This window comes from Sturnira hondurensis, unplaced genomic scaffold (assembly GCF_014824575.4).
Source record: "Sturnira hondurensis isolate 20B ecotype Veracruz unplaced genomic scaffold, ASM1482457v3 Scaffold0003693, whole genome shotgun sequence".
NCBI lineage: Eukaryota > Metazoa > Chordata > Mammalia > Chiroptera > Phyllostomidae > Sturnira > Sturnira hondurensis.
In genome coordinates, this window is record NW_028076324.1 from 6,755,747 (window position 1) to 6,781,412 (window position 25,666).

The window sequence follows — 25,666 nt, forward strand, 5'->3', positions numbered from 1 at the left end:
ACAGGGGGAGGAGGGGGCGGAGAAGCAGAATCCTGGCGGTGGCGGGAAGGAGCCAGAGGCACCACTATTTAAGCCACTTCCCTGCAGGGCCGTGGACAGAGCAGGGGACCCAGCATGGAAGCCTTGCTGCTTCCTCTTTTCATGGGGCTCCTCCAGCAAAGCCGCAGTGAGCAGGGTGAAAGGAGGGAGCCAATGTGGAGGGGTTCGGAAGAGGAGGGGGCTTAGATTAAAAAGGGTGCTCTGAGAAAGGGGGTCTTAGGAAAGAGAAGGGTCGGATGTGGAGGCGGTTCGGCGAGGGGAGGTGGGAGAAGTTCAGGGAGGGTAATGGGCTTCACACGAGGGTGCCCTGTGGAGGAGACGGGGCTGAGTGGTTTGGGGGTTCTGGCAGAGAGGAAGCTCAAGGCAGGGGTCTGAGGCTGAGGGCGCGGGTTGGGAAGGGGACGGGGCTAAGAGCGCCGTCTGCCCTCAGGTGGGTCCCTGGAGGTGGAGCCCCGCCAGCCGGTGGTGGCGCTGGCCCTGGGCGAATCGACGCAACTCACCTGTCGCCTCACCTGCGCGGCAAGGGCCGCCTCGGTGCAGTGGCGGGGCCTGGACACCAGTCTGGGAGCAGTACAGTCGGGCCCCAACAGCAGCGTCCTATCCGTGCACAACGCTTCTCTCTCTGCTGCGGGGACCCGCGTGTGTGTGGGTTCCTGCGGGAATAGCANCGGGAAGGAGCCAGAGGCACCACTATTTAAGCCACTTCCCTGCAGGGCCGTGGACAGAGCAGGGGACCCAGCATGGAAGCCTTGCTGCTTCCTCTTTTCATGGGGCTCCTCCAGCAAAGCCGCAGTGAGCAGGGTAAAAGGAGGGAGCCAATGTGGAGGGGTTCGGAAGAGGAGGGGGCTTAGATTAAAAAGGGTGCTCTGAGAAAGGGGGTCTTAGGAAAGAGAAGGGTCGGATGTGGAGGCAGTTCGGCGAGGGGAGGTGGGAGAAGTTCAGGGAGGGTAATGGGCTTCACATGAGGGTGCCCTGTGGAGGAGACGGGGCTGAGTGGTTTGGGGGTTCTGGCAGAGAGGAAGCTCAAGGCAGGGGTCTGAGGCTGAGGGCGCGGGTTGGGAAGGGGACGGGGCTAAGAGCGCCGTCTGCCCTCAGGTGGGTCCCTGGAGGTGGAGCCCCGCCAGCCGGTGGTGGCGCTGGCCCTGGGCGAATCGACGCAACTCACCTGTCGCCTCACCTGCGCGGCAAGGGCCGCCTCGGTGCAGTGGCGGGGCCTGGACACCAGTCTGGGAGCAGTACAGTCGGGCCCCAACAGCAGCGTCCTATCCGTGCACAACGCTTCTCTCTCTGCTGCGGGGACCCGCGTGTGTGTGGGTTCCTGCGGGAATAGCACCTTCCAGAAGACCGTGAAACTCCTGGTGTTCGGTAAGCCCCCACCCCTCCTCTTTCCACCTTTGCACAAGCCGGGCCCACCCAGCAGCCCTGCTTTGGCTCTATCCCTATTCCATCTCTTCCTGAGAGCCCTCCTGGATTGCCTGCCCTACCTCAGCTCAAAGCCTGCTTTGAAGCTCCTGAGTCACTCCAATCCATTCCATCCTCTCCACATTCCCTATCTCCAGGCTTCTCAGTCTTCACTCCCTCCCCCCAATCCACCCCCAAACCTCCCGTATCTGACGCCCCTGCCCTTCCTGCTTTTGACCCCTTTTCAGCACCTTATATTCTAGCCACACAGGATGTGACCACTGGGTCTTCCTGGCCCTGTGCACCCGCACTCCCCACTCCCCACTCCCCACTTGGCCTCACCCCCAAGCCCCCTCCTCAGGGCCCAGCTTTGATCCGCTCCGTTCAGCCTGCCCTCCTCCACCCTTCCCTACACAGCCTTCCCGAACCAGCTGACGGTTTTCCCAGTGGCCCTGGTGACTGGGCGGCACCAGGAGTTGGCCTGCACGGCCCACAACATCACCAACCCCGAAGCCCTCTCCTTGTCCCTGCTCCTGGGAGACCAGGAACTGAAGGGGGTGCAGGCCCTGGGCCGGGAAGAGGAGGAGGAGCCCGAGGAGGGCGAGGACTCGCTGTTCCGAGTGACAGAGCGCTGGCTGCTGCCCCCTCTGTGGACACCTGCCCCACCTGCCCTCCACTGCCAGGCGACCATGAGGCTGCCCGGCTTGGAGCAGAGCCACAACCAGCCCATTCCAGGTGAGTCTGCAGGGTCCTGACTGCCCTGCACCTTAGTGTCCCCTGGAAGTGGGAGAAGTCATGCCACCCAGCTCCTGTGAGCCTTGATGATGGATGTTTAGAAGCTCCCCTGGAATCCTGGTTCTGCCCCCTCATTTGCTGAGTGCATCTACTGGCAGGTGGGAAAATTGCATTCCATCTGTAGTCTGTCCTCTGGTGGCAGCCAGAGTGATACTTCTTAATCATTTGTTTAGTGGACAGATTTACTGAGCACTTTACTTGTGCCAGGTCCCATGGGTACCTACCAGCCCTTCCCACCCCCTCCTTGGTTCCTGGCTCCCACCCTCACCCTTCCAGTCTGTCCTCTGCACAGCAGCCACCAGAGGGCGCCTGTGAGCATCTGAGTCAGGGCTCACCCCTCTTCTGTTCACAGCTTTCCAGGGCTCCCACCTCCACCCAAATAAAAACCCAAGTCCTCCCAGAGGCCCCGAAGGCCCTGCACAACTTATCAGTCACATCCCTGCCCTCACCTCCTCCCTCCCATGTCCCCCCTCACTTACTCTGCTCCAGGCACACAGGCCTCCTCACTGTTCTTCTAATAGGCCCGGTCCAGCCTCAAGGCCTTTGTATGTGCTGTGCCCTCCACTGGGAATGCATTCCCCCCAGCTCTCTCTATGACTCCCTCACTCACCTCCCTCAGGTCACCTGCCCAGTGAGGCTTCCCCTGACCTCCCCCACCCCTCACACAGGCACACATGAGCTCTTTCTCTCCTGTTGAGTGTTTCTTGACACCTTTTATCAACATCTGACATCTTGTATGTCTCTTTATCTTTTTTCATTAACTGTCTCCCCTGCTCTTGGCCTCACCAAGATGGAAATGTGCGTCTTGCTCACAGCTGTCCTCCCAGTGGCTAAGCCAGTGCCGGGGCATGGTCAGTGTGAGTAGATACACTCTAAATAAATGAGTAACTGTTATCATGGTGCCCAGCACATAGCAGGTGGCAATAAATAATTGCTGAATGATAATATTTAACATGAGCCTGTGGCACACAGTAGGTGCTCAATTTGTGTAAGATGCATCCTCCCCTCTCTGCACCTCCCAATCCCATAATAGTGAAACCCAGCACTCACTGACCTGGGCGCATGTATGGGCCTAGGTAAGGGCTCTCACCTCCTTTACAGCTGGGAAAACTGAGACAAAGAAATTCAAAAGTTCCCTGGAAGGGGGCGGGGCGGTGGGTGGAGCACAACAGACCAACCTAACTCCTGCCCCCTGGGATACACTGCATTTCACCCAAGTGGCCCAGGTCAGGGCTTGGAGCAGTACTGGGCCAACTCTGTGGTCCAGCTAGACAGGCAAGAAAGGGGGCTGATGCAGCAGGGAGATAAATGGCTGCCCTCTTTTCCAGTTCTGCACATCCTGACCTCCCAGGAGCCCCCCATCACAACCTCCCTGGAGGCCACCCTGGAGCAGGACTCTACCCGCAGCCCCTGGAGTCCTGACCCCAAGCCTGGAAACAGCTCCACCAGGCCTTGCCGCCCTGAGATCCACCAGTCGCCAGTATCAGGGGGTTTGGAGCTGCTGTGCGAAGCAGCCTGTGGCCCTGGCACAACTGTGTGTTGGACCCAGGCACCCGGCGATCTCGAAGCTTATAAGAGGTGGGGAGCTGGAGGCCAGGCTTGGCTGAGAGTGCTGTGGGCTGAATGCCACCCCGAGGGCTGGTTCCAATGTCGCCTGGACCCAGGGGGCCAAATGGCCAGTCTGTACCTGCTCCCAGAAATCTGTGAGTTTGGGGGACTGGGGAGGGCACTAGGGGAGGCTAGGAGGGAGGAAGCCTTGCATAAAGACCTTAGACAAGGAGGTGCCCCTGCCCAGCCTCACTTTTCCCAACTGTCCAGGAGGCTTCACCGACACGATAAGATTACAGTTGCCTGGCATCGCAATCACTATCAATTTCAGGGACTATGTAGATTTCACAGCAGTTTGTAAACTCTGAACTTTACAGACTACAACAGCCTGTGGGGTAAACACGGAAGACAGTCACTTATTTCATTTCAGATTTTCTAGCCACATTCAGGGGGGAAAAGTAAAAATAAATTAGATAATACATTTTATTTAACCCAATATATCTTAAATATCATCATTTTGACATGTAATCTTTAAGACGGTATGAATGATATATTGCATGTGTCTGTGATGTGTATTTTACACCGATGCAAGCACTTCTCCGCCCAGATGAGCCACATGTCAAGCACAGACGTCCAAGTGGCCGCCTCCCTGAACAGCCCACATCTTACTAAAAATAAGGCCCCACATCCCTTTCAAAAGATTGACTCCAAAGTCCTTTGCATATTCCAGTGGTTTTCGTACATTTCAAAAGACATTCTAAGCCAGACATTTTCAACCAGTACACTGCAAGAATTTTTAACACATGCAATACCTATTTAATCAGGGGTGCCAACCTTTTTTTCCTTAGATTGTCAAATTAAAAAATTACAACAGCCAACAGAGCAATAATCATCTGCTGTGAGTTAATCAAATCACACCAATTTTTCAGATTGGCAAAAAATATATACTTTTGGTGTGCTGCAGAGTTGTAGTAATTAGTTTATGTGTGCTGGGAGATGAGAAAGGCTGAAAATGGCTGTTCTAAACCATTAAGACCTTTGTTAAATTCTAGGGAACTTGGTAAATTTGGAAGCTCCACTGAGCTTCTCCCCACAACCTGCCAAGAGTGTTCAGGCTCCCACCACTTCTCTCTCCAGGCTCCTCACACACGTCCGAAGCCCTGTGGGTCGGCAGCTTGGTGCTAGGGCTGCTGCTCCTGGCGTTCCTCGCCTATCGCCTGTGGAAACACTGCCAGCTGGCCACCTGACCGCCAGGCTCACCAGTGCCTCTGAAGTGGCCTGCCTTTCCTTCAACTCAGTTGTGACTGGAGGACGTTTGCAGGGTTCTGGACAGCACGAGGGCTAAGGGTTCTTCGCCCTGATGACTGGCACATCCAGGCTCCCCACCAGGCTGGGTTTCACCTTCGCGGGACCCCTGGGGAGCCGCTCCCCAACGGGAGAATAAAGAGCATCTGGTCTGACCTCAGTGGCTTCCGTTGTGGCACAAGGACTCTGGATTCCTCTGCCCAGGGGCGACTCCTTGGGGAGACAGGATGGACAGACACCCCAGCCCACCCCACCCCCCCGGCCCTGGGTTGGAGGGGTGTGCGCTCTGCCTGGGGAGGGAAAATACAAATGCTGTGCCTTTCCCTGGGTGCAGGGACCCTGTAGCTTCAGGAATAACTAAGGAGTCATCAAAAGAAGTAGCGAATGTATTTGCGGGGCACTGTGGGCAAAGACACAGTAGAGAGGCGGCTTATTAAGGGAGCTAAGGAGGAGAGAGAGGGGGGAAACAGAGACTAGAAATGAGGTCAGCAGAGCCTGTGGGCTCTCGGAAGAGCTGAAAACGCTCGAGGATGCAGTGTGAGAAAGACCCATCCGGTGGTGAGGAAAGGTAACAGCTTAGGACAGGGAGCCCGAGGCCTTGAGTGGTCTACTAATTCCTGGAACACGCACAGTGACTTAGGGACCGTGGGAGGCCAGAGCAGACTCTAACGCAGCCTGGTGGGTGGCTGGGGCCGGGTTGAGGGGCGGGTCCCCACGAAATGAGCTATAAACTCAGAGCAAGAACTGAGATCAGAGCAACAGCCGGTAAACGCCAGGCTGAACCCAAAGTTTCAAAGATGAAACTCAGAAAAATGGGACAGAGCAGAGATCAATTCTCCAATCTGAGTAGATCCATCTCCCTTTCCAGCGCAGTACAGCTTCTCTGGTAACCGAGGAGACTGGTTGCTAGGGAACCACGCTAAGAAAGGACTAGACCACTACCAAGATGGCAAGCAATCCAGCTTCATGCCAGAAACCAAGCCCCTCCTTGAGAGCCATGTTGGAGCCTGGCAAAGTTCAGGTTCTGGACCTAAGCAGTATACGTAAAGAAAACACTGGAGGAAGAATGTCAATTAGAACCTATGGGAAAGGGTGGCCTGTAGTAGTCATTCTCCCGTCTCCCAGGGGAATCCGGGGTCTTCTGCCCTTAACCAAAATGACCGCCAGGAGGCGCCAGCGCACTGTGGAATATGGCGAGGCTTCCGGTCCCGCTGCCCTCAGCGAAGATGGCGGCAGTGGAGAAGCGGCGGCCAGCCATAACCCCCGCGGCCGGTCTCACAGACAGCGGCCGGCCGTCGATGTCCCGGGCAGCAGCAACGGCCGAGAGCGAAGAGGACTTCCTGCAGCAGGTCGGCGTGACAAAGATGCTGCGCGCAGCCCTGCTGAAGGTACTAGAGGCACGGCCCGAGGAGCCGATCTCCTTCCTGGCGCACTACTTCGAGAACATGGGCCTGAGTACGCCTGCAAACGGCGGCGCCGGGGAACCCCCGGGCCAGCTCCTGCTGCAGCAGCAGCGCCTGGGCCGTGCGCTGTGGCACCTTCGCTTGGCTCACCACTCCCAGAGGTGCGGGACTGGGCCGGGCCTGGGCGGGTAGGGGCCCCAACCGGACTTCAGTTCCCAGAGTGCTCTGCGCGTCTCCTTGCCCCGGGCCTGGCGCTTGAGCGCGTGGCATGCTGGGAACTATAGTCCCCAGTGCCTCTAGCGCGCGATGGGCCCGGACCGCGATTGCCTGGAGGTCCCCAGCGTTGCCTAGCAGTTTGCATGACGGCCATGTGCCGGCGTCCGTAGCTGCTGCTGGCTTCGTCTTTTGCGGTACCTTTTTGAAAACCATGGATTCCGGAGAGGACTTAGCCCAATGTCGCAGAGCAAGCCCTGTGAGCTTTGTCCCTCCTAGCTAGCTCGTTACAAGTATAGCATCCCTGTCCATTCTGCCAGAAAATGAGTATTTTATAGGGCTGGGCTGTGGAGACAGAGAGCAACCCTGTCTCAACCCTTGGAGCAACCCCAAAGCCCCTGTCCTGGAGGGGAGGCTCCCAGTGTGCAGGAGGGGTGTCCAGGAAGAACCCCTTGTGATGCACAGAAGGAGGTGGTGCCTCAGGCGCACTGGCACTGTGGGGTGCACAGCCTTCTCACAGCTGAAGCATGGTGGGGTGGAGGGGATGGCGCCCGCCCACTCCCCAGGCATCTTTCCTTCCTCACAGTTGTGAGCCCATGGAAGGTGGGCGAGGAATATGTGTTGTATGCACCGTCTGCATTAGGTGGATTGGAGAGAAGCAATATCAACCAGACGAAGTCAGTGACTGGATGTGAATGGGCCGGGTCTTGGCTAGGGGCATCCCCAGAAACAGAGCCTAAGGCAAGCATTCATGTAGGGGTGATTTTGTAAGGGGTGTTCCCACGAGGCCTCAGAAGGGGGCAGAAGCCAAACAAGGGAATGTTTCCGTCTGATTCCTGGGGTACTCCCAGGTGCTTCCGGGCAGAAGTCCCAAGAGAGTCACAGGTGCAGGCCACGAGGAGGAAAGCACTGAGATGCTGGGGAAGCACCTGGGGAAGCCCAGGGGTATGTATGGATAGCGGGCATCTGAGCAGAACAGTCACATCTCCACCACAGAAGGAAAGAAACAAGATGACAGCCAGACAAGGGAGCAGTGGAGTGTCTAGGGGCTGGAGCTACCTCTGAGACAGGGACCTGGGAAGAGGAACAGGTTGGTGGGACATATGTGGGCTCGAGACATGCTGTGAAGGCCAAGCTGATGAGTTTGCTAGAGCCCGGATGGAAAAGGAGTGTGCAGGACAGTCCCAGGTGAGCCCATGGGGCTGCCTACTTAGATGGAAGGGCACTGGTTTGGAGGAAGTTCCCAGAGTCCTTTGGGGACTTTAAGTCAGGAGCTGGGAGAACCTTGCAGGCAGGTCTGCAACTGAGCTGTGTCACTGGGACAAGAGGGGGAGGGGTTGTGAAGGCCTGAGAAGAGCCCAGGCCCCAGCTCTAGTAGCTGCAGCCTCGGAACCCCCTCCACCACCACCAAAAAAAAAAAACATGCAAAGGCCAGATGTGAAGGAGGGAACTAGAAGGTAGTGGTATCCCAGGACCCCTTTGAAAGAGGAAAAGTGGTGATTGGCAGGGCCACAATTGTTCAGGTCAAGCAATGCACAAGCCACTTGCCCCATAGACCTCACAGATGAGAACATTTGTATGAAGGCTTTTTGCAGAGTTTTTCCCTAATTCATACAAAGGCATCTTGTGGGCTGGTGGCAGCCTAATGTCCAATAGCCCAGTGGATGAGGGCTGAGAAGTCGGATTTAGGGTCAACAGGAAACTAAATTAGTTTCTTGTGACTGCTCCAACAAATTACCACAAACTTAGTGGCTGAAAACAACAGAAAAAATACTCTCCCGCAGTTCTGGAGGCCAGGAGTCTGAAATCAAGGAACTGCAGGGCTGAGCTGAGCTCCCTGTGGAGGTTCTAAGGGAGGGTTCTTCCTGCTCTTTCCCACTCCTGGGCAGCTCCGGGCTTGTGGAAGCATCACTTCAGCCTCTGCCTCATCATTATCACGGGGCGTCTCCTCTGTGTCTCTCCTTTCTCCCATCTCTTCTAAGAACATTTGGCATTGGATTTAGAGCCACCTCATCCTATCTCCAGATCCTGAACTAACTACACATCAAAGGTTCTATTTCCAAATAAGGTCACACTCACAGATTCCAGATGGACATGCATTTTGTGGGGACACGAGCTACTGCACTGCAGGGACATTGGGGCTGTTGCTGTAGGCAGTTGGGATTGCGCCGTGAGTGCTGGTGGCAGATGCATCTCCCCAGAGACAAGCTAGTGGTAAAGGCAAGAGGCCCTTAACCATGCCTGACGGGTCAGGAGCAGAAACCTGGCCAGGCAAGTCCCAGGTGTGGGAGACAGGTGCTTCAAGGTTGAATAGCTTCGTCTGATGCTGCAAGGTTGACCAGGTCATCGGAGGGCTGTTTTTGAGCATGCTATCACGAAAGATTTGGGGAGAAGTCAACTTAAACCCCTTCTGCCAGTGTCTTGAGAAGTCAATTGCTGGCCTGCAGGAGTGGTAATAGCTGCAGCTGCATTCCATCATCCTCTTCTCGACCCTGGCCCCGCTGGCCTTAAGACCCTGGGCGTCATCTGGACGTGTGAAGGCTGCATGGCCACAAAGAGACAGAGCCAGAGTCAGACCCAGGCTCCACGTGAAGCTGCAAGGCCTCCTTCTAAGCTACCACATTGCTAATAGTAACAGCAAGAGTGCCATCCCCTGCAGGTCCCTGTGACCTGGGAAGGCACTTGAAAGGCACCAGCAGGACTAGGCCAAGGCTCTCAGCTCACATCACCTCTGGGGGATGTCCTGGGCACTGTCCTGAGCATCATCCCTGGCCTGCATCCCCTCCATGCCTGGAATGCCCTCAGTGTGACAACTACAGGTGTCCCTAGATAATACCCAAGTGGGCCCTGTGAGCAGAGTCACCCATGATGAGAAGCCCTGGTCTAAAGAACAAATCTCTGTGGCTCTTTCTGGAGACGTCCCATGTTCTTCCTTTGTTTTAACAAATGCTCACATATTTGCAAACTGCTGACAGGAATGGAGGAAGTGCCCAGTCCCAATTCACAGATAAGGAACTGAGGCCCAGCGTCCCACCGTGGAGCCAAGATAGAGCCCAGACCACCAAGTCCAAAGCAGGCTGCTTTCTTGCCTCCACTCCCCGTGATTCAGGAGATGGCTGGGAACCACCAGGGGAGCACCCAGAGGGCCTGTTAGGAGGCCTTGGCCTAGAGATTGGGTGGTGCTTTCCTCTTGGCTTCCTGCCCAATCCTTGTCAGCTCTGATTTCACAGGCTGGGCTGTAGTTACCCCCTTATGAGTCGAAGATAAACAGTGTCCTGACAACCCAGCTGAAATGCAGCCCAAGTTATAGCGAATGGCATGCATGCATGGGCCGCTCCCATGTGCTGGCATAGTCTTGAGCACTTGGCACAAAATCTACCCTCTGTCCTCATGAGACTCCCAAGGCACAGGGACTGCAACCCTTGTCCTCCAGATGAGGAAGGTGAGAGGCAGTGGCTGGGGCTCTGGCACAGGTCTAAGTTGGGGCCAGGGCACAGGCATGCACATAGAAGGTGCTCAGTGAACACCGGGGATCCAGCAAGCACCCCTTGTGGGCTGACCAGGTTCCTGGAAGAGAGGCTTCAGGGGCCACAGTTGGGTGGATCGTGGGCTATCTTTTTGTTCCACCAAAGGAACAAACACCCCTGAAACCTCGGTGGCCTCAACACAGCAAAGGTTGTGTTGTCTCATGCCACGAGGCTGCTGTGAGCTTACACATTGTGGCAATGGTGAGTGGACTGTGGGGGACGCAGTGGCTGGCCCACACTTCACTCACACTCACCTTTCAGGGGCCGAGGCAAGTCGCTGCTCAGTCACAGGGCGGAGAGAGTTGCACAGCACGGTGGAGACCTTCAGGTCGTCCCTGAGGCTCATCTCTTGGTATTTGCACTTGCATGCACTTGTCTTCCACATCCACAGGGCCAGCCTGTGTCAACACTAGGTGTCGTGGATGTGACAGTGCCTTTTTCTTCGGAGCACACTCTCTGGGGGAACAGCCACCATGGGAAGAGGTGCTTAAACCATCCCCTAGGGATGTGTGTGGGGATGCCCAAGGCCAGGAGCCCAGGCCTCCGATTGGAGCCAGCATGTGAAACACTGCCCCCGCCGGGCCTTCAGAAGACCCCGGCCACAGCTCACACCCTAACCTCGGCCTCACAAGAGAATAGATCAGAAGCCCCTGCTAAGCTGCCCCGGAGTTCCTGTCACACAGAAACCTCAACATTATTAACTATTACTGCTATTTTAGACCACTGAGTTTGAGGGTAGATTGTTACGCAGCAGTGGGTAACTGACACGGGCCCTCACAACCACCACAGTGACACTGGGTTTCCTTGACTTCCTTCTTCTGGGGAAAGGAGTTAGTAAAATCTCCTACAAAGGGCTGTTATGTGGAAACAGTAGTAGCCATCAGAACAAATGTTTTGGATCATGAGGCTGCGTCTGGCACCACCCTCCATGCTTCCCTGCATGGTCTCACTCCGCAGAGGTCCCAAGATGGGAAGAAAGAGATTATAGCCAGATGGATGCAAACCAGATGCTGGCTGGGAGAGCAACCTCCCAGGACACTGCCCCGTCGCCTCTGGGCCTCAGCTCCGTCTGTATTGGTGCTTTAACCCACATAGCTCACCGGGTCAGCACATCCGTCCATGGCCTTGCACTAGGTAGCAGAGATGACCAGTGTCCAAGGTTATGGCCACCTGCTGCACACTGCCCACCATTTACTGGGCTCCCACTGCATACTGGCCAGTATTTACTAGGCATCTACTGCACACTGACCCACAGAAAGGTGAAGTGGTGTGCCCAGGTCACACATGAGATAAGTGTGGCCTTCCCTTACCATGGAGCTGAGCCCCCACAAAGGGTGGAGATGAGGCACGGGCTCAGCTCTTTACTCCCTGGGATCCTTGACCTGACCCTCAGCCTGCTCTGAACTTCACTTCCTGGTCATGACTGCAGAACTAGTAAACCACCAGCTCCCCTAAGCACTGGGCCACAGGCCAGGTGCTGGGCCGTCAATCTGACAAGGAGAGGGAGACATCAGGGGAGGTGACTAGCCACCCAGGCTCACATGATAGCCCACACACTTAACCAGGGCTCCCCTACTCTGCTCAGAAAGCTCGCAGCATGGCCAGGGCACATGGTAGGACCTCAGGTCCCTCATGGGGTGGGGAACCATACCCACCTCATAGCCCCCATGTCACAGCTGACAGCAGACTTGACAGGCTTCTGTAAAGGTAGCAAGTACTGTGAGTCTTGCAGGCCAGTATGTGCTGTAACTGTTGGACTCTGCTATTGCATCAAGAAAACTGCCACAAACATGTCCGTGGATTGACTTAGCTGTGTGCCAATAAAACTTTATTTACAGAAACAGGCAGTGGGTTGGATTTGACCCATGGCTGTAGTTTGCTGGGGGAATGGAGTAAGCTAACCCATGTTAAGTGGATAGGCACAGTGTTGTCCAAGAGTGACCACCTTGTGTGTGTAAATGCCTTCATCAGGAGGCGGTTGCAGGGTCCCGTGGGGCAGATGCCCATCTGCTGATTCAACAGACATTTATTGAGCAGCTGCTGTGGGCCAGGCACTGGGGCTGTACAGTGACCAACAGATACACCCTGGTGTGGACTCCTGGACATTTGGAGGGTAAATACAGAAACTCATAAGCACACTATGTAGTGAATCTAATGGTGGTAACTGCTGCAAAGAAAAACAGGAGGAAAGGGTTAAGGAGGGGAGGGCACCACCAGAAAAGTGACTCAGGGAGCCATGGGGAGAGCTGGGGGAAGGATACACCAGGAGGAGGTCACAGCCTGTGCAAAAGCCCTGAGGCTGGACCCAGCCTGGCTTGTGGGAGGAAGAGTAAGGGGACAGGAGACTAGGGCTAGGCAGGTGGGCATGGGGGCTGAGGGGTCTGCTGGGCTAGCCCAACACCCCTGTCTGCCTGCAGGACCGCCTTCAACAACAATGTCGGTGTGGCCTACGAGTGCCTGAGCGCCAGTGGGCGCAAGAAGAAGCCAGGGCTGGATGGGCGTACCTACAGTGAGCTGCTCAAGCGCATCTGCCGAGATGGGGAAGCCCCGGAGGAGGTGGTGGCACCCCTGCTGCGCAAGATCCAGTGCCGGGACCACGAGGCCGTACCCCTGGATGTCTTCCGCACAGGCATGCTCACCTGCTTTGTACTCCTGGAGTTTGTGGCACGAGCCAGTGCCCTCTACCAGCTTCTGGAGGACCCAACCCTGGCTGTTGCTGACCGTCGCATGGGCCAGGCCGTGCTGGATACCCTGGAGGGGGCCCTGCAGGCCAGCAACAGTGCTACTGCTCCTGCCCACTACCTGGAGGCTGGCTCACTCCTGGGGCCTGACAACCTGGCGCTGGCCATGGACCGTGCTCTGGTGGCTCAGCGGCCTAGCTCCCCTATGACCCGGGAGGAGTTTCTGGAGAAGGCTGCTGCCCTCTTCATTGCCAAGGTCAAGCCAGTGGGCTGAATGTGCCCCGCCTACCCCACCCACCTCACCTGTCTCCTCCACCCAGACAGCTGGGGATGCTTTCAGGCCTAGCTTACCTGCTCCTGAGAGGAACATGGGTCTGGAACCAGGACTGGTGTTACTGCATGCAGGGGTGGTGTGCGGAGCCCTCACCCAGATTCAGACCTGGAATGATACTCCAGCCCCCTTCAGAGGGGAGGCCGAGAGCCCCTGGAAGTGGACACCCTTCCCCACACATCTGCAAAGCCTCCTCTCAGCAGTAATAAAGTCTGTGTCCCAGGCAGACCTGATGTGTGTGTGCGCTCCCCACTCCCCAGCCCCGTGCCGAGAAACGCTCTCCACTCCCATGCACGTCAGCCACCCCCAACAGGCCCACTACTGCCCAGAGGCCAGATTTGCCACGGGAATGCCAGGTGCCCCTGGACACAGCTTTATGGAAGCAGAGGGCAAAGGGGCATCTGGTAAGGAACCCTGGACCCAGGAGGCTCTACCCCAGGTCTATGGGCCCTCATGGCAAACTGCTCTGGAAGACAGAGACCTGGTCCCCAGCCCTGCTCTCTACATATGCCCCACCCAAGCAGTTCCTCCCTGGGCCTCAGTCACCAGCTGTGAGATGAAGAGGTCAGTGGCAGATCCTAATGGCAGTGATGACAGAAACTGCTAACGTGTTCAAGCCCTGCGATGTCCTGTTTGACTCTCACCATGGCTCTATAAGGTAAGTCACTACCTTTGACAGATGAGGAAACCCCACAGGAAAACTAGGTGGTGTGGCCAGAAAACAGGCAGGCAGAAACCCTAGACATCTACCATCACAGGTTTCAGAGCTTGAGGAATACTTTCCTGAGGGACGAGGCCCCATGTGGGACCACTCCCAAGAGAGAGGGGGGCAAAAACCTGGTGCCTTCCTTTACATTTCCGGTACTCCCTAGGGACATGAAGTGTACATAGGGAGAGACCTTGGGAAACCTCTCTGCAAAAATATTTATTGATGAGCTGCCACATGCCAATGCTATGCCATTGGTTTTATAGGCAGACAATGAGGGTCAGAACACCCTGACCATGCAACAAAGGTAACAGCCTATTTGACAGATGAGGGGGCCCACTCTAGGTCCTCAGGGTGCAGGGCAGAAGGCCTGAGAGATGAAGCCTAGAGCTTTATGGCTGAGAAAGCCAAGGTCCAGCACTGGGTAGCCATTTGAGCTGCTGCTGTGCCAGGGCTCTGACTCCTCCATCTAACCCCATGGTTGACATGTTATTTTCCTTTCCCCAGACAGGTTTACCTGCCTGTCAGCAAGGTGCCAGGTGCTGGGACATCGCAGGCAGGGAGTCACCTCAGTCCAGCCTGAGGTGTTGCAGGTGTTGGCTACCCAGAACACCTGCCAGCAAGACAGGCAGAGCTGGAAGCCTGGGCCACAACAGGTCACCCTCACAGGGAGCTGTCACCCTGTGGAGGTGGTGGGATTGATACCAGGGGACCACACCTCACTGTGCTGATCAAGTGTCCTGGCCAGTGCTGTGTGGGTGTCTGGACCTGAGGACTCAACTAGGTCAGAGCTCAGGCAGATCAGGGTGAAGCCCTGGGTCNTGCCAGCAAGACAGGCAGAGCTGGAAGCCTGGGCCACAACAACAGGTCACCCTCACAGGGAGCTGTCACCCTGTGGAGGTGGTGGGATTGATACCAGGGGACCACACCTCACTGTGCTGATCAAGTGTCCTGGCCAGTGCTGTGTGGGTGTCTGGACCTGAGGACTCAACTAGGTCAGAGCTCAGGCAGATCAGGGTGAAGCCCTGGGTCAGAACTTGGGTGGGGTCAAAGGTCAGCCTGATAATAGGGTCCAGCCAGGGTCAGGGATCGTCTGGGGATTCACCCAGGATGGGTGCTGAATGAGTGCTGAACACGAGTGCACCGATTGCTTCCCCAGTTTCCTGGTGGAGCAGCGGCTTGTCCATCTCTTCTGATTCCAGTTTGTCGATCTGAGTAGTGGCCAAAGCCCTGCTCAGGCCTCCTCCGTCACATACACACTGCCTGTGTGGGGCCCTCGCACCTGCCGGGAGCTGGGCCCTAGCCTCAGCCCCACGGACGGGAAAATGAGACACGGCCCGTTTAGGACTGGGTGTGCGGGCTCCAGCGCTGGCTCCCACCTGCCCTCCCACCTCACAATTGGCCCAGTGCCCTTTCTGGTCGCCCTCAGCGAATTGGTAAGGGAATCCGCCAGTCCATCCACTGATGAGGAAACATAATCAGGGCGGGTCGCTTCCCCAACCTTCCACCACCGAGGGATCCTGCCCCGCCCTGCCCCGGCCCAGCTCCCAATTCCCGCCCCTGCCCCGCCCAGCCCCACGGACGTCACAAAAAAGACCCCAAAAGCCCGGCCGTCCGGGCTGCGGCTGCGCAGCCCAGTCTCGCCCGCCTCCCCGCACACAGGCGTCCGGGGTGCCAGTCCCAGCGGGCCGCTGTTAGGGCCTCCCTGGAGGTCAGAAGCACCAAGGCGCCTGGGCGTTTGGCCCCCTCCCTCCCGGCTGTCGCGTTCGACGCGCACCCGGCGGCCCGAGGGAGGGGGGAACTCCATTTCCCAGCGTGTCCCGCGAGTGAGGGCGCAGGTGTGGTCGGGGGCCTGGCCGCGGGGCGCAGGCGCGGTCGGGGCCCGGCAGTAGCGAGTAGGCGCAGCGCGGGGCGGGGCGCGTGGACCCGGCAGAAGGGAGCGCCGGTCGGGCGGCGGCGCCAGAGCGAGTGGAGCGCTCAGGCACTCCAGCCAGCGGCGGCGGCGGCGTAGAGGAGGAGGAAGGCGGCGGCAGCCCCAGCGGCGCCCCCCAGGCCGGTGCGCGGCCCGGCCCGTCCCGCGCCCCTGCGGCGGCCTCGCGACCCAGCGCGCCCCCGATCCCAGGCCCCTCCGCCGCCGCCGCCGCCATGGCCCGGCCCCTGGTTCCCAGCTCGCAGAAGGCGCTGTTGCTCGAGCTCAAGGGGCTGCAGGAGGAACCAGTGGAGGGCTTCCGGGTGACTCTGGTGGACGAGGGCGATCTGTACAACTGGGAGGTAGCCATTTTCGGGCCCCCCAACACCTACTACGAGGGCGGTTACTTTAAGGTGAGCCCGCAGTCCAGTTAGGACGCCTCGGGGGAGTGGTCCCCCACTCCCTCTGCCCAGGCCCACCGCTGTCACTCATGGGGTTCTTCTGTCACCCCTTCTAGGGCCTCAGGAGTCCCCGAGTACCTCCTTGCTTCCTCTAAGATTCAGGCCCCCCAGAGAGGAGGCCCAAGACACTCCCTGTTTTGTTTAGGTGTATTGCTTACCTAAGTCCTGGAAGGGCTTAGCCCTGGTGCCCCCTCCCTCCGCCCCGCCTAGCCGACCCAGCCTTCAGCTCCCTTCCCAGCCCCCTGCCCTGAGGAGACAAAGAGGCCTCCCCAGAACCAGCCAGCACTATTGTGGGGCGCACCGGCCTAGGGGAGGGAGAGAGGGAGGGAAGCCAGCGGGGTGGGGGTGGGAGTCTGGCTCTGCCACTTGCTCAGATTCTAACAAAGGCCTGGATGGGGCCTTGGCAGCCAGGGCCTGGTTGGAAAGCAGCCACACTTGCCGATAGCAGCGGGCCAAGCCCTCTCAGCTTTATCCAGAGCTTTACGTAACTTGTTCTCTTGGGAAGGTTGAAGTGGGGCCGTCACTCTCATCGTTTACCTTGTCCTAGCGAGCCACAATGCAGAGGCGACCCTATGGACCCAGGCCTCTACCTCCTACCATCATCCAGACCCTGGCCTAAACCCCAGCTGGCCTTTCTCAGATTCCACTGAGCAAATGGCCAGAATCTTACACTGTAGGCCATTTTTTCTGCACTCTGTGGTGGTTTGATTTCAAGCAGTTCCCTTTTGTTGTTGGGGTCAGGAAAGAAAGGTTAGTGCCTTCTCTGGGACTGGTGTGACAAAGAACTCAGGCCAAAAACCAGGCAGCTTTCTCAACCTCATGATCTCAGTCTAGACCGTGGCCTTGGAAGGACCCCTTTCAGATCTCAGAACTTGACTTTTTGAGCCAGAGAGATGAGGCAAGGGGTCTCCATGTGGGAGAGGTGTGAAATGAGCCCTCAGAATAGGAACACGCCCCATCACAGCCTGCCAAGATCCTGGCTCTGACCTGCCAGGTTTTGCCTGGCTGGGAGGCCTGGGTGGGGAGCAGAAACCACAGCTAGGCCAGGCTAAGGGGGAGGGGCAGTGCTGCCCAGACAGATACCTCTGTTAGCACTTTTGACTAATATTTTGGCCTCACCTGCTCAGTTGTCTATGAGGGAGCACCCTGGTCTGCTGGTAGGGGAAGGGGAAATGGGGAGATTCCTTGATGGGGGTGGTGGGATGGGAAAAGGAGTGTGAAGAGCCCTGGGCTGAGTTCCACATTTTGAACCAGGGTATGGATTTGGGGTTGATCAGCCTTTTTATCTTCTTTGGGATCACCTGGCTTATGAAGATAAGGCTCTCTCAGAACTAGGATAACTAAGTCCCACCCTTAGATGAAGTCAGGCCAGGACCCTAAACAAAACTGCAGGACTGGAAGGAAAGGATGTAGGTGTCTAGTTGTTACCAACTAAGTAGTTGCAAAGGATTGTGGGTAGAACCTCCCAGGCTGTTGTGAGCATAATCCCATTTTTCTAGAAAAGTACAGATTGGGGAAGGGGTGCTGCCAGACTTGGATCACATCTGCCATGGGCACCATAGTATCTGTCCTGAAGAAACAGTTCTGCCACCCACCCGACCCTCCCATTCAGGTCCAGTGTGGTTAGGAGGGGAGTGGGGGAAACCTTAGGAAGGAGATGTGGAAATGCAGTGGTGGGAAGTGCCTTTGGGCCACCTTCATTGCCCAATGGTTTCCTGCAGCGCATCCCTCAAGGTCCAACACAGCGCTCATTCTCTTCAGGAGCCTTACGGGAGCTCTTGACCCGGGACAGGCCCCTGGGCAGTGCACTGTGCTGCGGGGGTGCCAGAGAAACCAGGTTCTGTGGCCCCCTCCACATCTCACTTGCTGTGTGCTCTTGAGCAAGGTGCTTTTCTTGGAGATTTGGTTTCCAGGGGCGTCCAACCTACAGTCCGTGGGCAGGCCACATGCAGCCCAGGATGGCTATGAATTCGGCCCAACACAAAGTTGTAAATTTACTTAAAACGTTAGGAGATTTTTTGGTGATTACGTGTTGCAGTGTATTTAATATGTGGCCCAGGGTCGCTAAAAGGTTGGACACCCCTGGAGATAAACAAGAGGTGAGATGGGGATTGGTGGGTGCTTGGTGCAGGGAGGCCTCTCCCACTCCCTGCTGTGGAGGCCTCGGCCTTTCTCAGGATTGTCATTTAGAAGCCCATTGCTGGGGTTGGGGGACCGCAGGGCAGGTGGTGAGATCCAGGCTCCAGACTTGTTCTGAGGCCATGGCCAGTGCCCTCACCATTCACCCAAGAACAGAGAAACTTGACCCAAATGCCCTGAGTGGCCCCTTCCCAGCAGAGGTGCCCTGCTGTGGCCCTCAGCCTACCGCTCGCTCGCCCCTGAGAGCCTGAGGCACTGCCAGGATCCCAGGCCAAATGTCCCAAAGCCTGGGATTTGGGGCATCAGCAAACAGATGAGGCTTCCTTATCAACTGAGACTGTGTAGCTCTTGTCACCCAGTCAGGTGGCCCTCCACTACCTACCTTGTGACCTTCCTTGCCCGCCTTTCTGATTCCCCAAGATGGACACCTGCAAGCAGAGAGCCCACACACGAGTCAGAGCTCACACAGCATTGACTCATCTCCTTCCGCAGGCCCAGGCCCCGGAGGTGTGGGAAAGGATTGCCAAGTAAACACATATCTGTTTTAATGCTCCCTGCAACCAGGAGCTGAGGCAGGGAGTCCAGCACTGTGCTTCAGGCGCACAGTTCTCAGAAGGCCCCAGGCCCCTGCTGGTCTTCGGAGGTGTTTGCTGGTGTGAGCCCACCAGACCCTAGGGCCCGGCCTCCTGACCCTCCTGCAGGCCTGGACCACAGACCTGGGCAGGTGCCCACAATCCTCAGTAGCAGGGTAGGGATCAGGGTCAGCTCAGGGACCCCCCAAAAAGCCTGAGGTAGCCTGTTATGTGCCTGACCCCCGGCCTGTGAGTGGTGTGGACAGCATGCAGGGTTCCTTGTGTACTCACACACATATAAGTACATGTCCTCTCACACATGCAAGTGCTGGGCAGCCCTCCTAGAGTGGGGGGTGTCCACCCAGGCCAATGTCCTTGTGCGTTTACGGGCAGAGTCTAAGAGGCAGCTCGTCCTGTCCAGTCTGAACCCATACACAGCACTGAGGGGACAACAGGGCTGGCCCTGGCTGAGTCCTCTCGCTCTCTGCCCAACCCTCAGGCACGCCTCAAGTTCCCTATCGACTACCCTTACTCCCCACCAGCCTTTCGGTTCCTGACCAAGATGTGGCACCCCAACATCTATGAGGTGAGCCTGCCTCTCCCATCCTACCCCTCCTGATCTCTCTGTAATGGGAGTGGGCAAGGGAGGGGCATTGTTTGGGCTGATGAGCTGGTGCATCTTCCCATAAGGGCACTGACCCCTTTCCTTCCCATCCCCGCAGACAGGTGATGTGTGTATCTCCATTCTCCACCCCCCTGTCGACGACCCCCAGAGTGGTGAGCTGCCCTCGGAGCGGTGGAACCCCACCCAGAACGTCAGGTGAGGCTAGTCAGCAGGTAGGTACCCCACCCCTGGCGTTCCTGACCTCCTTGTTTTAGCCCTAGGAACACAGACACGGGGAGACACACCTGTGTTGTCCTCAGGGCCATAGGTCCTTGCAGCACTGTGGCATCTATTAAAACTGGTCTTCCACCAGGGTGGTAAGGCCTCGGGGGCCCTGGGCCATCTCTGCTGGTCTCTCCCCCCATTTCCTGATGTGCATTGCCCCATCCAGTGGGTATCCTATGTCCATATCTTTTGCCCACAGGGACTCCTCTCTGCCTTCACCTGAGGTCTTCCCTCCTTCCTCAGCCTCTGCTGAGCCTAGCCACCTCCATCCTCAGGGGTGAACTCCTCACTATGAGTGAGCCATGCCCCCCTCCCCCCTCCTCTGAGTACCCAAGTCCCAGGGCCAGGCACCCTGCCTCCTTGCCTGCATATCCTTAGTCCGGGCCACAATAAGAGATGGTAGCGCAGAGAAACCCACTTGCCAGGCAGGGCACTAGGGCATGGGAGAGGCATGTTTCAGGTGGGGAAGGTGGTCTGGGGCTTTGATGCCCACACATGTCTTGTCCAGGGAGGTGGGCATGTGGCAAAGGGCAGGAGGAGGCCAGTAGGTAGGCAGGCCAGTGTGAAGTCCAGACAGACATGGCTCTTGGGGGGGTGGGGGTTGTGCCAGGGGGTCTCTGGATGCGAATTGGCTTCAGGGTGTACCCCAGAGCTCCCCCATTGACTCTCAGGCATAAAAGGCTGCAATGCTGGGTGCATCTTCCCATAAATCGGAGCTGCTAGGGGGCCATGTTTAGCCTGTGGTTCCTGCTGCAGCATCGAACCCGGCTTCCAGGGTGGGTGGTGCAGCCAGTGAATAAACTCCACGCCCTCCACCCAGTGACTCTACGCTCCCTCCCCCAGGACCATCCTCCTGAGTGTCATCTCCCTCCTCAACGAGCCTAACACCTTCTCCCCAGCCAATGTGGACGCCTCTGTGATGTACAGAAAATGGAAAGAGAGCAAAGGCAAGGACCGGGAGTACACAGACATCATCCGGTGAGGAAGGGCTCCCAGATCAGCTTCGCTTCTTATGTCTACCCACAAGCAGGAGTCACTAATGGGGAAACTTCTTTTAGAGAAAATTGGTTGTTTTTCTTGAACTATCTGTCATACTAGTCTGAAGTCTGTGTATTTGGTGTAGTCCACAGACTTATCACATGCACGTGTACCCACTTGGGTATACAGGTGCGTGTTGGGGTGTGAGTGTGTTCCACATAGGGACACGGTAGTGTGTCACAGAAATGGACACTCAGGTGTCTAACGCAAGCTCCAGAAAGAAGTCCTTCTGATCTTCCTTTGCCCCTTGCTCGCCTCTCTCCCAGGCAGCGCATCTGAGGATGGGGGTTCTCCTGTTCATTTGGCCCGAGTAAGTGTGTCCAGCAAATGGTGTGGTTTGCCTGTCCACTTTTAGGTGCCCACGACCCACATCTGGGTGCACACACATCCTTCCACTGCAGTTTTTCATGGGTTCATTTATCACATACCGAGACTGTGTGTAAAGCGTTGTGTAACGTTTTATTTTTCCATTTAATGATTTGTTGCTGTAAGCCTCCCTTAAGTTTGTAACTTCGAAACTTGAATCATTATCTAAAGGCGGGAAAACTATTAAGGTGTCAGCATATTTAGAAAGTAGCATTCTTTCCAAAAAATAATTTTTTGCCTGGTTATAAGCACAGCATATAACTTAAGGATTTGCCAGAACTAGCCTGTCCTCCTCTCAGTTCCCAGTGCTTTCCTCTCAAGAATGAGCTGGTGAGCACCCCACAGCCTTTGCGGAGTGGATCCTCAGCAGCGTAGGTTCCGCTTTGGGGACAGGACCTGTGTGATACCCTGGGTGTGCAAGCCACCAGCTTTCTCTCCAGGCTGCGTGACCCACTGCTTCTGCCTTGTTCTGTTTACCAAATTCTATGAGCTACTCTGTCTATTGTCCATTGTCGCTTTTCATCATGGGGTTTACTGACTTGTTTCAGGACAAACAGCCCTTTATTAGGCTTGTTTTTCAAATAACCTTTTCAGTTTGTAGTTTATCTTTTAATTAGGAAAGTAAATAAGTTAGATACACCCCTGCCTAATGACCCAGCCATCCCAGGCCTAAGTATTTACCCAAGAGATACAGGTACGTACCAGCATCCATGCAACTACTCAAAACAGCATCAGTTTGCCAAAAACAAACACCCCAAATGTACATCCTCAGGTGAAGGGTGAGCAAGCCCTGGCCTCTCCACCAGCCAGGTAGACGCGTATCCAGGCATTAAGTTTCGGGAGGGAAGCCAGGTGAACGTGGGAGTTGATGGCATGCTCCCAGACAGGTGGCATAGGAAGTGTGTCTGTAGCCCTCAGGGATGTGGAATTGAAGAGGTCCGGGGGCCTCTGGTGGTGATGGGTACATTTGTGAGCTCATTTGTGGGGTGCTTTCACAAGGCATACTTTACATGGTGCAGTTCATGCTAATAAGGCTGCGGAATAAGGCAAGAACATTAATGTACAAACAAAAAAAAACCCCATGATTCTAATACCTAATGGTCAATGTTTAGGTGTGTCCTTCAGATGCTTATCCAAAAATGGACCACACTACATATGCCACTTTGTAACTGGCTTTTTAGTCAGATTTACTGCGGCATTAACCTACCATAAAGCTCATCCTTTTGGGCTCAGTTTGGTGAGTTTTGACGGTTAGCGTGACCGCCTCCTCACCAAGGCACAGATCCAGCTCCGCCCCCCCAACTTCTCTCCTACTCTGCTGTCCTTTCCTGCCCATGACACCCCATCAGCCACTGCTCTTACCTAGAAAGTAGGAAACAGCCTTCTGTAGCTTCCTAGTTCCTGACCTTGGAGGCTGCCCCTGTGCTTCCATGTTGTAGCCTGCTTTGTTTCTTCCTAATAAACCAGCTCTCCCCTGTCTCTAAATAGCCCTTGGTTCTGTTTCACCTCCCCCTGCAGTTTGACTAGTCCCCCATCTTACACAGGGGCGTATGCATGTGTGAGCAGACGTGCATGCACACACAGAGACAGGTGTTTGTTTGGGGCATCGGGGACCTCGCAGTGTTGGGTCTTCTGCCGGTTTCCTCTCTCTTTACTTGCGCTTGCTTCTCCCTGACTAGATTGAGCTGGCTTCCTTACCTAGGTCTGGGCTGTTTTTGCTGCTTGTTCTGTGGTGCTTTATGTAAGAGTTCTCTAAACAACTTTGACATGCACACACAGTCCTCAGAGGACCTCTGAGCATACAGGGTGTGCCCTTCTTCTCTGTGTCCCCTTGTTGTCCCAGGACAGCTGTCCCTGATGCTGGGCAGTCAGTGTTTCATTTGCAGAGCTGTGATGAGTGTCACCATGCTAGTCCACCAGCAGCCATCCCAGGGGGTGCTTGGCAGACACCTCCTGCTCTGCCAGCCTTTCAATTGTGCACAGGTCTCAGGGTCGCAGGTTGAGAGCTGGGTGACACCTCCAGAGTATCCTGCCCACGTGGCCCACTCCTCTGCCAGTTCTTCTTCACCACCTTCCACGTGGTGCTGAAATAAAAATCCAGACTATTTTTGTCCCTCCAGACTCCCTGCGGGCCAGCTCACATGTGTCCACGTGGGGAGCTGTGACGGCTGCCGTCTGCCTGTTTGCTCACCCCCATCTGTGTTCCCACACATTCTGTCGGTGACAAGGCAGAGTGCCTGGTGGGCTTAAGAGGTTTTAGCATGTGCAGGTTGGTCCCTCGAGGTTCCAGTTTCAGACATACCTGGTGGTGGGGCTAGGGCATCAGATGACCAGGTATGCAGCCCATGGGGTGTCACCACCCTCTGTCACCTCACTTGTCCTCCCATTGACTGTCAACAGAAGCATTTTCCTAACCTCACCTGCTGCCTCGTGAACAGTGCGGTGCTGAGCTCGCCTTCCCTTGGGCGAGCCCATTGTACCCCCTCTCGCTCTTCCAGAATGCTGTCCCCACCATCCCCTTTTCCCCCTGTGCCTGCCTCCCACTCCTCAGCTGGTCAGAGTCCTCCGATCCTGAACTAACCCCCCTTGGCATTTTCTCAGGAGGGTTAAGTATACAGCTTGCTGGCAGCGCTCTGACCTAGTGTAATGATCTTCTGGAGCCCTGGTCCCTGGCGTGGCCTCAGTCGGGCCCTCCCTACGGCCTAGTGTGCAAATGCCCACCACACTAAGCTAGGTCACCTCCTTCCCTCTAGAGGCTCCTGGCTGTGGGTTCCGACGAGGCCATAACTCACCTGACTCCCTGCCTGTTTCTCCTCCAGAAAGCAGGTCCTAGGGACCAAGGTGGATGCAGAGCGGGATGGCGTAAAGGTGCCCACCACGCTGGCCGAGTACTGTGTGAAGACCAAGGCCCCTGCGCCGGACGAGGGCTCAGACCTCTTCTATGATTACTATTACGAGGATGCCGAGGCTGAGGCTGAGGCCGACAGCTGCTTCGGGGACGACGAAGACGACTCTGGCAATGAGGAGTCATGACACCGAGTCCTTCGCCGAATAAACGTACAGATTTTACCTCACCAGGCCCAGACTGTGTGGGCTCTCGGGCACCTCCTGACGCCGAGACTACCTCAGGGAGGTGGCTCCGCTCTTGCGTTGTCTCCTTGGTCTCACTTTCCTTTCCTGTGGTTGTTCTGGGTTTTCCTCTGCTTCAGAGAGGAGGGGCCAGCATATCGTGTCCCCAGGGCCTCACTAGTGCTGGGCACCTGCAGGCAGGCCTGGGGGCAAAGGTGGCCTGAGGGGCCCAGACCCCAGTCCTGGCTGCTACCCCGCTGGCTGGAGCCAGAGACTTGGGGTTCCCAGCTCATGAGTGGATGGATGAACTTGTGGCCACCTCTTCTCTCTGCTTTGGTTTGTTTGGATTCTAAATAAAATGACTTTATAAGAAGCCAGAGAACCAACCTCTCTTTGACCTCCCCCAAGGACTATGGGGGTGCAGTGGCCAGGCCTGGTCCCTGCAGCAGCTGAATGTGTGGGGCCCGAAAGCAGGCCCAGCAGCCAGGGGTGTTCTCGTGAGGCTGTGGTTGTGGGCCTGAGTCCTGAGCCCTAGGCTGGAGACGACCTGCGGCTCCCAGGTGGCCCCATGCTGTTGCTTGCAGTTGCTGCAACATTTAGGCCTCTGACTATTTCCGTGTAGCTGGAAAGCCTGGCACAAGCTGGATTCAGAGCTGGATAGCGTCATCAGGACAAAAGTCCGAGTGAGCCCTGACCTGATTGGTCAAGGAGGCTGGCGCCTATATGACCCCATGCAGGTGGGGGACAGGTACACCTCAGAGACCAGCCGGAGCCCGGACACCTCGTCTGCTTCCCGCTCCACAAATGCACAACAGCCTAGGTGCCACAGTACAGCTGTCACAGGTGGCCTCACAAATTTTGTTTTTTTAACATGAATGATTTTCCTACATTAAAATGGAAGGTTTCACCTAATTGTCTTAATTTCTGGCTTTCCTTAAACCTGACTGAGGGGAGGAGGGCAGGGCCAGTGAGGGGCCACTCTCAAGGGGACACCTATTCACCATAGCTCTCAACTAGATTTGAGCCCAATCTGTGTGGCAAGCACACCAGTCCCCTCCTCTGTAGGCCTAGTTCCAGGCCCCACTGGGCCCCACTGCATTACAGGTGACTCAGCTCTAAGGGCATCCACAGGTGTCCTTGGACTCCCAGAGTAGAGCTGAGGTGCAACCCTCCCCAAATGCTCTGCCAGGGCCGTGGCCAGGCCACCCGCCTGTGTTTTTAACTCACAGGCACCTCTTCCTGCTAAGACCTGGGGATGTGCAGCCTCCCCTCCC

The 25,666-nt window shown here is 56.3% G+C and overlaps 3 protein-coding genes across 5 annotated transcripts; all 3 read left to right on the forward strand.

The window, feature by feature from the left end:
- The first annotated feature begins 69 nt into the window (after positions 1 to 69).
- MADCAM1 (mucosal vascular addressin cell adhesion molecule 1) lies at positions 70 to 5,244 on the forward strand. Of its 2 annotated transcripts, XM_037042269.1 has the most exons (6): positions 70 to 175; positions 470 to 688; positions 1,354 to 1,404; positions 1,858 to 2,175; positions 3,564 to 3,938; positions 4,921 to 5,244. In XM_037042269.1, the coding sequence occupies exons 1-6, from the start codon at positions 115 to 117 to the stop codon at positions 5,028 to 5,030; spliced, it is 1,134 nt and encodes a 377-aa protein (XP_036898164.1). In that variant the 5' UTR covers positions 70 to 114; the 3' UTR covers positions 5,031 to 5,244. The 2 variants fall into 2 exon arrangements, with proteins under 2 accessions (XP_036898164.1, XP_036898163.1); XM_037042268.1 differs by lacking the exons at positions 70 to 175; positions 470 to 688 and adding an exon at positions 740 to 840 and having other exon boundaries at positions 1,135 to 1,404.
- A 1,034-nt stretch (positions 5,245 to 6,278) lies between these two features.
- Positions 6,279 to 13,471, forward strand: TPGS1 (tubulin polyglutamylase complex subunit 1). Its single transcript, XM_037042270.1, has 2 exons — positions 6,279 to 6,652; positions 12,649 to 13,471. The coding sequence occupies exons 1-2, from the start codon at positions 6,279 to 6,281 to the stop codon at positions 13,184 to 13,186; spliced, it is 912 nt and encodes a 303-aa protein (XP_036898165.1). The 3' UTR covers positions 13,187 to 13,471.
- Positions 13,472 to 15,806: 2,335 nt separating this feature from the next.
- On the forward strand, positions 15,807 to 25,304 carry CDC34 (cell division cycle 34, ubiquitin conjugating enzyme). 2 transcript variants are annotated; one of them, XM_037042271.1, is made up of 5 exons: positions 15,815 to 16,271; positions 19,530 to 19,616; positions 19,753 to 19,850; positions 20,763 to 20,897; positions 24,143 to 25,304. In XM_037042271.1, the coding sequence occupies exons 1-5, from the start codon at positions 16,095 to 16,097 to the stop codon at positions 24,354 to 24,356; spliced, it is 711 nt and encodes a 236-aa protein (XP_036898166.1). In that variant the 5' UTR covers positions 15,815 to 16,094; the 3' UTR covers positions 24,357 to 25,304. The 2 variants fall into 2 exon arrangements, with proteins under 2 accessions (XP_036898167.1, XP_036898166.1); XM_037042272.1 differs by lacking the exon at positions 19,530 to 19,616 and having other exon boundaries at positions 15,807 to 16,271.
- Positions 25,305 to 25,666: the final 362 nt, after the last annotated feature.